The sequence below is a fragment of the Dipodomys spectabilis genome, unplaced genomic scaffold (genome assembly GCF_019054845.1).
Source record: "Dipodomys spectabilis isolate Male_0828 unplaced genomic scaffold, ASM1905484v1 ptg000432l, whole genome shotgun sequence".
Classification (NCBI taxonomy): domain Eukaryota; kingdom Metazoa; phylum Chordata; class Mammalia; order Rodentia; family Heteromyidae; genus Dipodomys; species Dipodomys spectabilis.
In genome coordinates, this window is record NW_024871109.1 from 259,984 (window position 1) to 277,649 (window position 17,666).

At 53.9% G+C, this 17,666-nt stretch overlaps 1 protein-coding gene across 1 annotated transcript; it reads left to right on the forward strand.

Moving 5' to 3' along the window:
* The first annotated feature begins 6,493 nt into the window (after positions 1-6,493).
* On the forward strand, positions 6,494-17,276 carry LOC122097762 (vegetative cell wall protein gp1-like). The gene is made up of 4 exons (XM_042668349.1): positions 6,494-6,552; positions 11,748-11,857; positions 12,109-12,164; positions 16,344-17,276. Exons 1-4 carry the CDS (start codon positions 6,494-6,496, stop codon positions 17,274-17,276), a joined length of 1,158 nt encoding a protein of 385 aa, XP_042524283.1.
* Positions 17,277-17,666: the final 390 nt, after the last annotated feature.

A 17,666-nucleotide genomic window follows, 5' to 3' on the forward strand; every position in this document is an offset into this window, starting at 1 on the left:
TGCACAAGCCCCCGCTCCTGCAATGTCTTTGCCCAGTTTGATTGTCTTTCTTTCTTAGGGAAAAAAGTATTTTGTCCTATTTTATAATAATAGTCAAAACCTTACGTATTAGAAGATTTTTGTTCATATAATTTTTAATTTGTATCTATGCTTCTTACTGATAATTTTTACAAATATAATTTTTCTAATAAGAGTTGTCAGTGTTTTCCTAAGTGCAATGAACCATACTTTGTATTTATTTATGAATTGTTGTCTGTGTTTTGGTCAGTTTCCAATCACTAATTTCTGCTAACATTACGTCCTCTATCTTCTGTTTTGTTTATTAGGCTTGTCTTTTCTCTGGTTTCTTTGTTACATGATGAGTTTATTTTTACCTTTTCCTATTTGAAATTAAACAATTCTGCACTCTGACTTGCCTTTCAGTAGAGTTTTGATTTGGAATGTCCACCCTGATATTATCTCTCAAGAAGGTTCAAATTGAGATTTTATTTCCCTTTGGTCTAACCTTATGCAGAGAAGAGGGAGATACAGCTCCACCTCATTTCTATGAAAACCAGAAGTAAAACCGCAGATGCAGGCTAAAAGGAAGGCAGTCAAGCCAGCATTAGTAAAAGAGCAGGCAGATGGTGCTAGAGAAAACTTCACAACACTTAACTTTAGCTCTACAAAAGAAACAAGGAGCCAGGCACCAGTGGCTCACACCTGTGATCCTAGCTACTCAGGAAGCTGAGATCTGAGGCTCGTGACTCAAAACCAGCCCAGGCATGAGAGTCCTCATAGGACTCTTATCTTAATTAATTAAACACTAGAAAATCAGAAGTGGTGCTATGGCTCAATGTGGTAGAGCGATAGTGTTGAGCAAAAGAGATCGGGGACAGCGCCCAGGCCCTGAGGTCAAGCCCCAGAACTGACAAAAATATTGTTAAAAAGAAATGAAGAATATTTGGCACTTGCTTGGGTAGAGTCAAGAGTAGGCAGTGCTGTGCTTTATCCTTGACCCATTCCAGCCCAGCTGCTTGGTTTTGTTTTATTTCAGTAAGATCCACTCGTATACTACACTACCAACTAAACAACTGCCTGAAGTCAGCGGAAGGCCTGCAAAGCTGTTCCCCTGGCCCCCAGCAACGCTGTCCACTCGCCCCCAGCAACACTGTCCCCTGGCCCAGGGCGGAACAGCAAGCCGGGGAAGGAGCCAGCTCCAACCACCACCCCAGGAGTGCAGGGGAATACAACTGCTCAGGAGCAGATTCCGCAAGGCAGCCTGCAAGAATCCACCACGTCTCCAGCAGTGTGTAGAAAGCACTCAGCACAGGGGTCCAGTGCAAAGAGTACATACAAGAGGAAGAGAGCTTAGGGCTGGCTACAGCCCTGGCCTAGCCTAGTAGTGTCTACACACACCCAGTGACAAGAGTATTTGCACATCACACTGCAAATGAAACAGAACTGCTTCCTGCCCCTCGAAATGCCTAGGGCAACTCTATTCCTGCCCAGTTGTGCTGTGTGCCTCCAGCCCAACCCTTCGCTCCACGGCTTCCTCCTTCTCTACCCACTCTTCCTCCTCATTTCTACCTTCTCTCTCCCTCTCTTATTTTTACAACCTAAATTTTAAATCACACACAAGTATTTTTTCTTAACCCCTAGTGTACAATGTAAGAATATACTAGTCCCTTTCACATAGAATGCTATTGGAGATGTAAATGAAATCGCAAGTTATCTGCTATTTCACGTAAATACCTGGTTTGGTTGATTTTGGGTTTCTGGCTTAGTTTTTTCAGTTACAGGACTTGAACTGAGGCCCTGCATGCTGTCCCTGAGCTCTTTCACTCAAGGCGAGCATTCTACCACTTGAGCCACAGCACCACTTCCAGTTTTCTGGTGGTTAATTGGAGATAAGAGTCTCACAGACTTTCCTGCACAGGCTGGCTTTGAACCACGATCCTCAGATCTCAGCCTCCTGAGTAGCTGGGATGACAGGTGTGACTCACGGTGCCTGGCTCCTGGTTTGGTTTTGTATTGATGAACTTATCCCTGCTGAGTGATACCCCCAGGTGAGTTGGCAGAGGATACAGAGCATCAGGCCTGCCTCTCCTGGTCCTGACAGGACAGAGTGCATGAGGACATCCCCAGCAAACAACTTGATTTCAGGTGGAAAATCTCAACACAGAACCAAAAGCAATGTGAAAAGGGACCATGGCAACACCAAAGGTCTGTGCCAACCTAAAGAGCCAACACTTGAATGAAATCCTAAACGCTGAATTCACAAGAATGATGATGAGAATAATTAACTAAAGTAGATGGAATATCCAAAAGCATGGCTCTGTGGCAAAGCACCTACCCAAGAACCACCAAAATAAGTAAACTCAAGAGGACATGTTAGCCAGGCAATGGTAGCTTATACATGTATTTTTAGCTACTCAGCTGAAAATTGGAGGTTTATGATTTAAAGCTAGAACAGGCAGAAAATTCTGTAAGATGCTATTTCCAATAAATCAGTGAAAGATACCAAACTGGAAACACAGCTCACACCAGCCATGAGCACAAATGCTGAACCAGAGGCAGAGAACCTGAGTTTAAGCTCCAAAAGTGGCGTGCGCGCGCGCACGCACACACACAGACACACACACACACAGACACACACACACACACAGAGGAGATACATATACACATCATATAAATTATAAGTAAATGGCTAAACAAATTCAGAGGATACAATTAAGCAGGTAAATGATATAAAGAAAGCAATGCAAACTATCATAGGACCATTCAATAAAGACACAGATAATCTAAAAAATAACATTGACATTCTGGAAGCAAAAATTTGAAAAGCCAAATGGAAACTCAGCTGAATCTCCTTTCAGTAGATTACAGCGAAGGGAACACAGCTAAAGCAGATCTAAAAGAAAAATCTGATGAAAATAAAGAAGCCAACGAATTACAAGACAGGGGAAGACACTTTTAAAAGACCAAACCTGTGAATCATGGGGATAGAAGCAAAGAGATGCTAGCTAAAGGCATAAGAAAAGCATTCTGTAAAGTGCAAAAAGCCTCCAAAACCTTGCAAAAGAGGTCATGCAGGTGTAGGAGGCCTTTAGAACTGACAACAGACATGCCCAGAATGCATCCTCTCCACATCATAGGATAGCTCAAACACGAAGGATAGAGGAGGAAGAATGGTGAAAGCTGTAAGAGAGAAGCTTCAAGTAATCTACAGCAACCAATCCGAATAGCTGCAGATGGTCCAATAGACTACAGCAACCAATCCGAATAGCTGCAGATTGTCCAACAGAAGCTTCAAGTAATCTACAGCAACCAATCCGAATAGCTGCAGATTGTCCAACAGAAACGTTAAAGGCAGGAAGGCATGGAACACTATATTTTTAGGCTCTGAAAGAAAATAGCTGCCATCCTAGATTACTGTAACCAACAAAGCTATCATTTATAACTGAAGAAGAAATAAAGGCTTCCCTGATCATGAACAGACATCAGCTCATGGCCATGAAACGAGACACTCGAGGAGCTCCATGCTCAGAAAGGAAGGTGAGCGTGACGGCGGGAGCATGGGGGACAGATCGCACCAGATGAGCGGACGAGCAAGTGGGACGTAGAGAAGAATCAAACAGGACCAACTCAACAGCTGCTACAATCACCACGTCGCTTTCCAAAGCCACAATGCATGTCAGCGGTCTCACATCAATCAAAAATGCAGGTCAGCACACTGAATTAAAAGGTAAATTTTGTTGCCCACAAGAAAGACACCTCACTGACTAAAACAAAGACAAGCTTAAAGTGAAAGGATTAAAAATCACTTTTCACCAGGCGCCAGTGGCTCACGCCTGTAATCCTAGCTCCTCAGAAGGCTGAGATCTGAGGATCGCAGTTTGAAGCCAGACCAAGCAGGAAAGTCTGTGAGACTTTTATCTCAATTACCTGCCAAAAAAGCCAGAAGTGGAATTGTGACTCAAGTGGTAGAGTGCTTGCCATTAGCACAAAAGCTCAGGGACAGTGCCCAGGCCCTGAGTTCAAGCCCCAGGACTAGCACAGTGGCATGTGTACACATACAAGTACACACCACACACACATACACACACACACACACACACATACAGATTTTCCAAGCAAATGCAAGCTAACACATTGTTTCTTCTGTAACTGATTCCTACCGCCCAATGTCAGAATCCAAGAGTCCCCAGAGAGTCAGAAGCAGAGGTTCGAGGTCCACTTCTGCTGGCAGTGGAAGTGGTCCTGGGTTGAACCCAGGACCTGTGCACGTCCTGTCGGGTTTAACTCTCCATGGTGGCAGATGGAGTCAGCTCCATCATGACGGTCTATCATCTGTCTCCATGGGCAGATAAAGCCCTGTCCTCAGCCACTGAGGGAGGGGAGGGGCCTCCCTGGCACCGAGCTGGGCAGCCGAACCCAGAGTCCAGGCCTGGCAGCTGCACAGACATCCAGCCCAGCTCTCCCACATAGGAGTCCTTCCCCCACTAGCTCTAACCCCAGGGCTGTCCTCCCCCTCACTCTAACCCCAGGGCTCCCCTCCCCCACCCCCACCCCTCTGTCCAGCAGCCGTCCTCCCCCCTCCCCTCCCCTCTGTCCAGCAGCCGTCCTCCCCTCCCCCCTCTGTCCAGCAGCCATCCTCCCCTCCCCCACCCCCACCCCTCTGTCCAGCAGCCGTCCTCCCCCCTCCCCTCCCCTCTGTCCAGCAGCCGTCCTCCCCCTCCCCCCTCTGTCCAGCAGCCGTCCTCCCCTCCCCCACCCCCACCCCTCTGTCCAGCAGCCGTCCTCCCCCTCCCCTCCCCTCTGTCCAGCAGCCGTCCTCCCCCCCTCGCCTCCCCTCTGTCCAGCAGCCGTCCTCCCCCCTCCCCTCCCCTCTGTCCAGCAGCCATCCTCCCCCCTCCCCTCCCCTCTGTCCAGCAGCCGTCCTCCCCTCCCCTCCCCTCTGTCCAGCAGCCATCCTCCCCTCCCCTCCCCTCTGTCCAGCAGCCGTCCTCCCCCCTCCCCTCCCCTCTGTCCAGCAGCCGTCCTCCCCTCCCCTCCCCTCTGTCCAGCAGCCGTCCTCCCCTCCCCTCCCCTCCCCTCTGTCCAGCGGCCGTGCTCCCCTCCCCTCTGTCCAGCAGCCGTCCTCCCCTCCCCTCCCCTCTGTCCAGCAGCCGTCCTCCCCTCCCCTCCCCTCCCCTCTGTCCAGCAGCCGTGCTCCCCTCCCCTCTGTCCAGCAGCCATGCTCCCCTCCCCTCTGTCCAGCAGCCATGCTCCCCTTCCCTCTGGGATGCATCTGTACAAATCCTGGCAGTGAGAAAATACCTGAGCCCCTTCTTGGTGGAGTCCCGACCGCCCCGTCACCCAGAGGAAGCCCCCGCTGCCCGAGAGCTGTCCACAGAACTTGCTGAGACGCTGGGACGGCGACCTCCAAACGCCCTTCCTTGTGACTGGAGGAAGCCCAGGGCGGCCAGCGGGCAAATCCGCGGCGTGCCCGTGTGCCCCGCACTCGGCTGCCGGCTCACCGAATCCAGCTGTGCTGTGCTTGTGAGTGGATTCTCTGTGCGGGGGCCTCACTAACCCCAGGAGCTCCCCGCCCCACTGGGGCTGCACACAGGGGGAGCCGGGCGTGAGCGGCTTTTCCTGTGTGAGCAGAGCCTCACAAACAAGTTCAGCCAAGGGGAGGGAACATTAAAAATGTGAGGAATTAAAGCTGGAAACCAATGACTGTAATCCATTACTCGGGGGACTGAGACCTGAGAACTGAGGTTCAAAGCCAGCCCGGACAGAACAGCCATAAGACTCTTGTCTCTAATCAGCAAAAATCCAGAAGAGGGTCTGAGGCTCAACTGGTAGAGCATCAGCCTTGAGTGAAGAAGTCACACAAGAGTGTGAAGCCCTGAGTTCAAACCCCAGGACAGGCACAAAAAGACCAAAGACAGGAATTAACACGGGACTTCAGCCCGTGCCAGCCAGGATGACCAGAGACGTTCGGAAAGAAGTCCTTGTTCAGTGGATGGGAGACAGACCGCCGGGGCGGGCCCCTCTGAGGGGTGCTAGGCAAAACTCTGAGACTGCAAGAGGCCACTGGAGCTGGAAACTGGACGGTCACTGGCCCAGGGGTGCAGTGCACCGCAGGGCCTGTGATAAGCAGGAGGAGGAAGCACTGTGGGGGCCCCGGGCTGCTGGCCGAGCCCTGCCACCGACGGTGGCTGACAACCCCCCCCAGAACAGTGATCCGGGAGGAAGGGGCACCCGTGGGACAGTGCAGAGCCCTCGGGCCTGCAGGGCAAAGAGGAAGCCGCCTCATCGCCACAGAAAACACGGGTAAGATTAAAGCGTGGCTGCTGCCAAGCCTCCTGGGTTTCCTCAGCGCAAGGCTCAAGTGAACACCAGGGCCGTCAAGAGAGAAAAACCAAGAAAGACCGCCAGGGCTGTGCGGCCTGCCCACCCAGAGGCCCCCAGGAGCCCACACAGCCAGGCTGTCCCGGGAGGACGCCCAGCCGGAGCTGCCGGCATGAACATGGAGAGGAACCGTGTGCTGCCGGACACGCCCTACCCCCAGCCCGGCCTCCAGTGCGCCTCCTTCCCATGTGTGAGGCCCAGCCCTGCCCCTCAGACCCCACACACTGCACGGCCTGGAGACCCACCCACACCGAAAGGATGCCAGCCCCCCCCAATCACCTTCCACAGCCAGCCCGACCACGCCCCGACCTCCCGCCAGGAGTCACAGCCGGGAAGTCCCAGGCAAGGCCCTCCGTCCCGTGCGGTCAGCGGGCCCCGCCCTTTCCTCACACACACCCCCTCCCCAGTCCTTTACCTCAAGGAGCTACAGGCACAATGGCACACCCCAGGTTTCAACAAGGCCCCAGGGGACAGAAAGCGGCAGAGAAGGGAGTCGGTTTTCCTGTCAATCCTGGCATGGCGTCTCAGAAGAACATTCAGTTAGCGGAACTTGCCGCTGGGGCAATTATCATGGGTCATCCTGCGGGAGACGGGACAGGAGGATGGGGGGCGGGGGGGGGTAGCCTGCAGGGACACTGGCACTGGGCCCACGTACACAAGCAGGAACCCCAAACAATGCCTCCCACGGTGCCCGTGGGGGCGGAGCAAGCCAGGGCACCGTGTTCCTGCCAGAGACTGGCGGGAGCTTCTTCATTGACACACAGCAGTTGCCCGTGAGCCGCTTCGTGACATGTGTGCGATACGACATGGCAGCGTGGAGGTGGGCAGCGCCGCCCCACCATCGTCCCTGCTGCTTGGCGTCTGAAGCCTCCCATAGCTCATTGGTTGCCAACCGCAGAATCTCACTAACGTATATCTCACTTAAGATAGATGGTGCTGTCCCCAAGGAGTAACCTGGCCAGCTGTCAGAGAAACAGGCTGGATGCTGGACAGGCGGCCATGCCTGGTTAATAAGTGACCACAGGGCACTTGGTCCCCACAGACACACAGCGTCCCACGCTGTGCTGGGAAGCGGCGTCGGTGCACAGCGCTGCGCATCCACGAATGCAGGGCCTCAAGACGCAATTGAGGGGAATAAAGACAGAAAAAAGCCGATTGGAGGGTTTGGGCAAATTCAATTATTCTAATAAGATGTCTCTGAGAATTCTATTTGCCACCAGCCCCAAACCTGACCATTAATTAAGTTATTCCACTAAACAGGAAAAAAAGAAATGACCTCTAACTTTGTGTTGAGTGCCACTTTGTAACCTTCAGTCCCTTTGCTCCAACTTTGGCTCCCAGGGCATAAGCCTGCAATTAACAACTTGGTTATTGCCTCTGCAACAGTAATTGCCCTGCTTAGCCTGGAGCTAGAAAGAATGAAAAGTCGTTTCTCCCGGCCCCGCCCCTCCCACAAGGCCACCGTCACCACGACTTCACCTTTCAGGAAAGCCTGGCGCGCAGGGCAGCTGCCGCGGTGCTCGGGACGCAGTCCACAGCCATGCTGTCATGGCTCCCCTGCTCCCTCGCAGAGCAGGGCGTCGGGAAAGCACACAGGCCGGCAGAGATTAGATTATCAATTATCACAAAGCTGTCTGGACTTCAAAGGGCTCCTCTCTGGGAAAGCTCAGCTTATCCAGCCTCGTGCCGCTGCTGCGGTCTCCGTGTCACCCAGACGCAAAGCAGCGGGGCGCTAGCTCCGGTCTGGGGGAGGAAAACAGAAAAGCAACGTTTTCCTTGGAACAGGAGCCATCAGCTTTCGAGCGGAGGCAGACACTAAGCAGGGTCCGCAGAGGTGACCACAGCAACGTTCACTCTCCCCACCACATCCCGGCAGCCCATTCCCAGGGGCCAGCACCGCCCTCCTTCCTCTCGGACACCCCACCTCCACCCAGGTCAACAGGCGGTTAACGGTCACGCATGGTTCCTGAAGACACAAGACATTTGGGCCCTGCCATCCCCAAGGGGAGCCAGGGGGAGGAAAATCGCAAAACTTCCTGGTTGGAGTTTAAGGGACCTTTTTTTTTTTTTTGCTTAGTTTGGGACTTTTCCAGTGGGATTAATGAGACTTCAATTGGCCCCACAATATCTTAGAATTACTCAGACCAATGGAAAATGAATGTAATGTTTATCAATAAAGAGAAAAGTCCTCTGGCTAAAAAGATACCGAGTATAAAAACAATTACATTCTCATGTGGTCACAAGACCAGTTAATGTGCAACTCTCGGGCCATAGGCTCCAAACCAGAACAAAATGCACACGGCCGGCCCCGTGGGAGCTCGCTCAGAGAGGCCGTGCAGGAGGGCTGGACTGTCACCAGCCCTCGGTGACAGTCCCGGCACTAAGGCCGTCCCTGCAGAAGCACCACGGAGCAGCCCCGGCCCTGCAGGCCTCTTTATCAGCCTCTCCTTCCTCTGAGCAGACACCCAGAGTCCCAGCATGGCCCTCTTGGTCCATGTTGGCTGACTTAAACTCCAGGTCATTTTAATACCACAGCCAAGGACCAAGTCCTCCATACACTTTTATTCTGTCCCAATATCCACCTCTTCAGCCCTCTCTCGGTATGTCAACATAGCCTGAGTCTGTAGGATGCAGTGGATTAATTTTCCTCCCTCATTTTCCACAAGGGGCTTGAGGGAAGGTAAAAATATCATTTGCTGACTGAAGAAAATGGCATTTGATAATGGCAAAGCAAACTGAGGAAGGGTCTGTCGATGTTCCGTTCAGACTGAGGAAGGGTCTGTCGATGCTCCGTTCAGATCCTCTGCAGTCCCAGCACACACAAGCAATCGACGTCCCTCCTTCGAGTCTTTATTCTGAGTCCTTTGACGTGCTGACATCATACCACTCTTGCCGTTGTAATTCTCCTTTTCCTAAACTTTTGGTTCTGTGCGTTTTTGTGACTGAGGCACGCCTGCAGGCGTGTTCAGAGAGCGACACAAGTCCTTCTTTAGCAGGTGGTATTTTCCTCCCTGCTTTGGGCATGCTGGTCTGTGGCGCGGCGGGCTTCCCGGGAGGGGGCTGCTCTGCTGAGGCTGGGCCCCGGGTCCCCAGCTCCACACACAGTAGGCGGCGGGGCTGGCGCCCGGCGCAGGCCTGGCACCGGCTCTCTGCCCGTGGCCACCCGGCAGCCGCAGGTGCTGGCTGGGTCCGTGTATCCCCGCCCGCCTCCAGACTGTCTCCAAGGTTTCAAATGGTTCCAGGGCCGCGCTGCTCACATCGCTCTCCAACAGATCTGATTTCCTTCCACCACTCAGAGTGCATTGGAGCCCCTGGGCCACAGCCAAGTTGGCTTCCTTTACTTCCTGTTGCTGCGGTTAGTGCAGGGGGCGGGGGGCAGGGGGGACAAAAGCCAAGGACCCAGGTGTTCTAGAAAACAAAGAACAAACCACCAAAGCATCCTTCAAGTAAAGGCTGGCGCTACCACTGAGGCCCAGGGGACGGCGTTCGGCCTCCTCCGACGGTAGAGGAACAGCAACCTATCAGGAACAATAGCCGAACCCAGACAAGCCGTGGGTGGCGGGCTGTGGGCTGGGGCCAGCAACAAGCTGGCTCTCCATGGTGGCCGCCCAGTCTCCCCCACCAGAGGAAGAGGTTGGCAGGGGCCGCGAAATGATGCCTCTCACTTCAGAGTAGTGGTAATTCCAGCTTGGGAGAGAGGCAGCCAGCTGGAGGAAAGTGCAGAGAGGCGTTTGCTGACGCCGCTCGGTTACTGTGTGCCCCGAGAATCTCAGCCCACAAAGTCCTCCTCACGGGAGGAAACATCACAGAAGCCACCATCCAAGGGTCACGAATTGGCGCCTTGGTTAGTTTTAAGGCAAAAAAAAAAAAAACAACATACCCCCACAGATGGGTTTTCCTGTCCACTCAGACATGAGGGTGCGGGCTCGCGGAGAGACACCTCCATTTTCTTCAGGCCCTCACTGCTCAGCCCGCACAGCGCCCCCAACGGTGGGGCTCCCGGGCCCCACACCCAGCCCGCTCCCTGCACCGAGCTTTTTGCTACTTATTAATGAGTCAAATTGCCAGTCCAGACAAGCGACAGAAGCATGACGTGCCAAGCTGGAAATGTGTGGCTTTTATGTGTGTGCTTCTTTGAGATAATGAAACGATACGTAATCTTGAATTATGTCATGATGTATAAGGCTGTGATTTCCTGGAAAATGTGGGCTAATCAGTTATTCATTTAGGAATTAACGAGAGCATCAATTGTCAGATTAAACTCCTTTAAAATTCTCCAAGTCCTTTTCTTGGCACCGACACGCTAAGTATACTGAGCCCTTTGTGTACATGTAAGCAGGAAAGGGGAGAAGGGTTTCTCATGTGCCAAACGGAAAAAGAAAACAAAAGTATCCTTTGCTTCCGTCATTAGGCAGAGCCCTTGGCGATTTGCCACAGCTGCTGGGGCACCCCCAGCCCACATGTGGGCCCACACGCCAGGCCGGAGCGGCAAGCCCTCCTCGGGGCTCTGCTCAGGCCGGGCAGCCAGCATCCTACGATCGCAGCGTACAGCGCGCCTGAGCACAGGCCGGACAGCTCTGCCTGGCACACGCACGAGCCTCGTCTGGGACCGTGCACATTTTGCTCCCCAGGGCCAGTTTGCCGCTGGACACCAGGGACCTCTCTGTGCCTGGCACTGAGGGAGGTTTCTAGAACACTGAAAGGCTCCAACTCACAGCCTGGGGGCCCAGGGATGGGTGGGAGGGGGTAGAGGAGAAGCAAGGGGAAAGCAGCGGAAATATTTCGGATCCAGATATTTTGCCTTTCCCTTCCCCGGACGCCTACTGTGGTGTTTTAAGAAGGTTTTGTGCTCGGCGTAGAAGCTTGGAAGGTCTCTGTGCCCGCTGCCTGGGCAGGGAGGGAGCTCTCCCACCAAACAGACATCATCCGCGTCTCTCGCTCTGAGGACACAAGCTACGAAGGAGCAGGGACGCAGAAGTGTCTCAGGGAGACGCGAGGACCAGGAGAGCGGTGGGAGACTTCTCCGTGCTTCTCCCTAGAGATGGTCGCCACACTCGCCGACAGCCATGGCTTCCAACCCTCTGTGTCTGTCTCTGTGTGTCTCTGTGTGTCTCTCTCTGCCTCTGTGTCTGTATGTATCTGTGTGTGTCTGTGGGTCTGTGTGTGCAAGGATAAAAGCTGAGGAAATAGCTCTTCATTTGTAGTCACTCTAGGAACTCCTACCTCACAGAAATGTACACAGTCCACCCACCTAAGCACAGAGTAAACATTCAGGAACTTCCACAGAGATACCTTCTCCAACTGACCAAATATGGCTGCGTCCTCCAACCCCCCTTGCTCGGTCTGTGTCTCTGCCTGTGTTCCAGGCCTGTGGCATCTCAGCAGACTGCGCCTGGTACACCCAAAGCCATTTTCCTGCTGAAGCTGGTTGTGAGCGTGGTCTTGAATGTGCTGAGCCCTCTAATGCTGAACGTTGGTAAGGAATGATTGGTCAAGAACCAAAACCAACAGACAGAACGTGTCTAGACATTAGCAGACGTTAATGCTCTGTGTTAGGGGACACGTATTTCACGTCTGCACTGGTTCCAGCGTTGCACTGCACGGAAGCTGTCTCTACATGCTCGAGCCGCTGGCTTAGACAATACAGGTACCGCAACCACTTGCGCTGCAAACAAGCACTGGCAGTGGACGGTGGCTAAGCGGTCGTCTTTGTTTCTGTCTGCACAGACGCCACTGGTGCAGCTGCTGCGGAAGCCAACGCGCTCAATCCAGCCCTCACAGAGGTCAGTCACCCCCACAGCAAGTGCTCACCCCGGAAGGCCAACGTTCTGGACAATGAGCAGACTCTCCCCCCAGCGGGTCCCCCCGAACCACACTCATAAAACGAGAGGTCTCTCTGCTCTCCGCAGATCCCCCCCAAAAGCCTAACTCCACAATGAGCGAGCGCAGTCCCAGCAGAGGGCATGCTGATTTGCAAGCAGTTTCCGAAAGTAACATTTCAGAGGAAGAAAAACGAAGCTAAGTCCTTGGCACTTAAAAAAAAAAAACTTAACCTACATGAAGCTTAAAAAACCAACAACCGAAAAAGACTGCTCTGAAAGCTACTGCACAGGCCTCAGTGCACTCCGTGTTATCATGAAGCAAGTGCAGGCCCTGGGCAGCCGGAGGCATGGCCGCCAGCGCTGGGCACACCGGCCGGGACTGAGCATGCCTCTGGGCAGAGCCAGCCCGCTGGGCCTCCAGGAGACCATGGCTGAACCTCCGCCTCTCAGCCTGGGGACCCAGAAAGCGGCTGCCAGAAGAAAACCAAAAGCACACTGGCACAGCCATCGCAGTCGCCCCGTCTGTGATCCCAGCGGCTGTGAGGTGGAGATAGCACAGGGGAAAGTTTAGGAGACCCCATCTCGTCAAACAAGGTGAGCATGGCGGCGTGGTGACTCGCCTCTGTAACCCCAGCAGTGTGCGAGGCTCACACAGGAGGATCAGGGTGCAAGACCAGGCTACGCATAACAGGTCCTCACCGAGAACTCAGGAAAGCCCAAGCCGGGGTGCTCTGCACGGCCGGCTTCCGTGGGGCGGTCTGGATGTGTCTGCCTGCCTGAGCCACCATGGCAGATAACACAGCGAGTTCATGTGAGCCCCATTTAATTAGCAGCTTCCAAACGCGGGACTCACACTGCGGCTGCCTCCGGCTGCCGCTGGCATTGCTGCTCTATGCATACAACCGCGGGCCTGCGGCTTGGTTTAAACCAGACTTGGCTTCCACCACCTAGGACGTTCACACGCAGGGACGGCTCCTTCTCAGGGGCCAGGAGCCACTGGACATCTGTGCACGAAAACAAATCCTACATGGCTAGCTTGTCCTCTAAGCATGTACAGAAGAGCTCAAGAAAAGTAGCTTCAGATCCATGCACCATTGTAGTTACAAAGATGGGTAAGTACAGCTGTCTTGAAAACTTACTCATGCATCACATGAAAGCTATATTATTTAGAATAAACATACCTCATTTGGATGAGCAGAATGATTTCCTGAAAACAGACACATGCAATAAATACACTCAGGGCTGGGAAGGTGGCTCAGTGGTAGAGCACTTGCCTTGCATGCTTGAGGCCCTGGGTTCGATTCCTCAGCACCACATAAGTAAAAAGCCGGAAGTGGCACTGTGGCTCAAGTGGTAGAGTGCTAGCCTTGAGCTGAAGAGCTGAGGGACAGCGCCCAGGCCCAGAGTTCAGGCCCCACGACTGGACCCAAAAAAATAAAAAAAAAAAAAAAAAAAATACACTCAGTGCCAACCCCTGGGTGATGGAATTACAAATGGTTGCCGAGTTTTTCTCCGTACTTGTATACGCTCAAGATGGGAGCAAGTATTTTAAGGCCCTGCAGGATGGCTGGGGGCTGGGGTGCCTCACCCTTCCTCATGCAGTTCATATGGCAGGCAGAGAGTTCTCTGCTTAAACACAGAAGATGAGTTGCTCATGAGAGTGTGGACCCAAATTCACAGGTCACTTGCAGATCTCGTGGGTCAAAAATGTCCAATCACTTCACAACCTACCATAGCTAAACAGGAAGCAGGAGAAGAGGAATAGAACAACCAAATTAAAGATGCAGAGCTAAAAGTAGAATAAACAAAACATAGAACTCATGGATAAGCCATATAGCAGACAAGACACAGCCAGAGAGAGGATTGGGGGACTGGAAGTTCTGATCAGAAGAAAATAGTAAGAATGAAGTACATGAAGAGACAGAGAACGTGGCGCACCTTCAGAAACACCTTCAGAAACAGCGCAAAGCAAGGAGACCACTCACGGTTTGATTTGGAATGGGAGAAGCAGAAATAGCACCAAAGATGATAAAGGAGAGGAACTCAAAGTGCTGAAATGGGTCAGGAAGTCGTACTGATGCCCATGAGAAAACCAGTAGCCCCTAGAACTCTGTATCTAGTACAGGTATCTTTCAGGAATCAAATTTGCCATGAAATAAATACAACAGCCCATAAGCAGAGGTAACTACCTCTCCATCCAGTGACTACGAGGACCAATTTCATGAGGTTTTAAAGCACTGGAATGAGATGGCAGGGCAGGATGTGCTGGCACAGGCCTAAATCCCAGCAACCGAGAGGCAGAGATGGAGGGATCATGGTTCTAACCATCTAGCCCAGGCAAAAATGAAGTCAGTGAGCTCCTATCCCAGAAAAAGAAGCCGGCCTGTAGCATGCCGCATTGAGCTGAAACCCATTTGCACAACTACTTAAATATAACTGTAACACTTATCCTAATAAATATACTTTCAAGCATAACTTCCAGTAAAGAAGGAATTTAGCTAAGGTCACATGTACTCTGAACTGATCTGGAATACATGGGCGTCCTGCTGCTGAGTAGTTTATGTCTTTTAAAAAAAAAAAAAACATTTACTAGCTCACATTTCTGTGTGCCAGGACTCTGGGCAGGGCCTGGCTTTGCCCTTTGCCCTTGGTCCTTGGTCCTTGGTCTCAGACTCCAGGTGCGGGCCAGGGTGCTTTCATCTGAGCACAAAGTCCTCACCTGTGTTCCCTGGATGCTGAAAGGATTCCTTTTCCCCTGGCTCCTATCCACCACAGACAACAACATACAAACTGGGAAAACTCATGAGTCCGGCCAAAGACAAAAAGAAATACATGGCCTTAGAAATATATACCTGAAAACAAACAAAAAAAAACTAGAAAATCAATAGACCAGATATCTGTGCAAGTCTATTCCAAACCAAAAAGCAGAACAAGAAAACAGAAGGGAAAAGATCATATGAAAATGCAATTGAATGTAACAGAACGTATCCAACCCTGGGCAGAGAGGAAGACCCACACTCTAAGAAGAAGCAAAGTCACGCACGAGAGCCAGGGGGCCTGGGGCACCCACGTCAGGGCAGCCAGGCCCAGGGCTGGTATCAGCCACCTGGTCGCCAGGGCAACCGCCAGGCAGCACCCCCTCCCCCGCCATCCTCTGAGCCTCCTCCTCCTCCAGCAGGAGTCTGAGGAGGGCTCCGGATCATCCTCACACAGAGATCGTGCGAGCAGGGCCCGGTGGCTTCCCCATCGTGAGTCTGAACTCAGCCCTCAGCTTCCGGCTCTGGCAGAACACAGGAGCAACAGTGCCCAGCCCTGAGCGGACGGAGCAGGGCCCCCTCTCCCACAGACCCACACAAACATGCCCAAAGAGGGAAGTCCTGGCGTGAGCCCCGCCTGCCGGTGCGGAGCGTGTGCATCTGCCAGGGCACGCTTCACGGGGGAAGAGGCCCCGTCAGAGCGCCCCGGCACGCCATGCCCTCTTTGTGCCCAGCAGAAGCCAGAGAGAAAACTCCATGCCGCCGTCCTCCACCCATCTGACAACAGGCTACGCATGCTCCGGGGCTGGGAGCGGCTTCTCTGTGCGGGGAGCGGGCATGCCCGTCCAGCCGTGAGCTCTCCCAGGGCACGAAACAGGTGCCCACGTTTCCACGTGATTCTGTGCTTTCCACTTCGCTCACTTCTCTGCGTGCAGCATTTTCTTCCACCTAAAAAAGCAAAAGCCACGTGGAGGAAAGCACGCGCTGCTGGATGGCAGGTGCTCTGGGAACGGAACCGCCTGCTGGCTCGGCCCCTAACCTAGGCTGACGGGCAGGGTCGGGGAGACCTGGGACCACCGCTGAGAAGGTGCCTTTTGGTGATCCAAATTTTGGTAGGATTTGTGCTTTCCTCACACACATTAATCATGTTCTACAGTCTCCCCACTCTTGTATCTGACATGCCCACAAACTTGTCAGAGCACTTGCTTCTTACTCTCATTGATACAATTACAATAGCAGCCTGGGTAGCATTAGCACCATGAGGAGAAGACCATCAGAACCAGTATCCCCATATCTGGGAAGCCTGGTGTTCTAATGCCATTCCTTAGCATTCCTGATCAGTTCCAGTTCACCTTGCCTAAATTACCAATTTTCCAAGCAATAGGAAACTGAAATACAACTGATATCAGAAGTGTCCAGGAGCCTGGCCCAGCTGTGCCCGACTGCCCAGCCCGCCAGAAGCCCTGGCCCAGCTGTGGCCCCACTGCCCAGCCCGCCAGAAGCCCTGGCCCAGCTGTGCCCGACTGCCCAGCCTGCCAGAAGCCCTGGCCCAGCTGTGCCCCGACTGCCCAGCCCTCCAGAAGCCCTGGCCCAGCTGTGCCCTACTGTCCAGACCACCAGAAGCCCTGGCCCAGCTGCGCCCCCACTGCCCAGCCCACCAGAAGCCCTGGTCCAGCTGATCCCCGACTGCCCAGCCCGCCAGAAGCCCTGGCCCAGATGTGCCCGACTTCCCAGCCCACCAAAAACCCTGGCCCAGCTGCGCCCCCACTGCCCAGCCCACCAGAAGCCCTGGCCCAGCTGTGCCCCCACTGCCCAGCCCACCAGAAGCCCTGGCCTAGCTGCACCCCCACTGCCCAGCCCGCCAGAAGCCCTGGCCCAGCTGCGCCCTGACTGCCCAGCCCGCCAGAAGCCCTGGTCCAGATGTGCCCGACTTCCCAGCCCACCAGAAACCCTGGCCCAGCTGCGCCCCCACTGCCCAGCCCGCCAAAGCCCTGGCCCAGCTGTGCCCGACTGCCCAGCCTGCCAGAAGCCCTGGCCCAGCTGTGCCCGACTGCCCAGCCCGCCAGAAGCCCGGCTGATGAAGGGTATGGCTGCGGCCCTTCAGGTGTCCCCCAGCCAGAAGGGCCCCTGTGGAGGGAGCCCACCAGGGACCTCAGACAACCACAGGGAGCCAGGTGAAGGGAGCAGCCCAGGGAGCCCTTCCGGAAGCCCCAGTCAGACAGACGCGGGGCCACCCCTGCCTGTCACTTCAGTGGAGGGGGCCAGAGAGGGCTGTGCAAATGTCCAGGACGTGTGTTCCAAGACCGTGCACACCTGAGGCATCCCCAGATCCGAGGATGCCAGGGTACATCAGGGAGCCAGCTGGCACGCTGCTCAGACCAGCCGAACCCCAAAGCTGGGGCCCTGAGCCTGGACATGCACCTGTGCCACACTGGCCTAAGGAGACGCCCTCTGACCTCTGTGCACACCTGTCTCACACCAGGATGGAGAGATGCCCTCTGACCTCTGTGCACACCTGTCCACACCAGGATGGAGAGACGCCCTCTGACCTCTGTGCACACCTGTCCCACACCAGGATGGAGAGACGCCCTCTGACCTCTGTGCACACCTGTCCCACACCAGGATGGAGAGACGCCCTCTGACCTCTGTGCACACCTGTCCCACACCAGGATGAGGAGACGCCCTCTGACCTCTGTGCACACCTGTC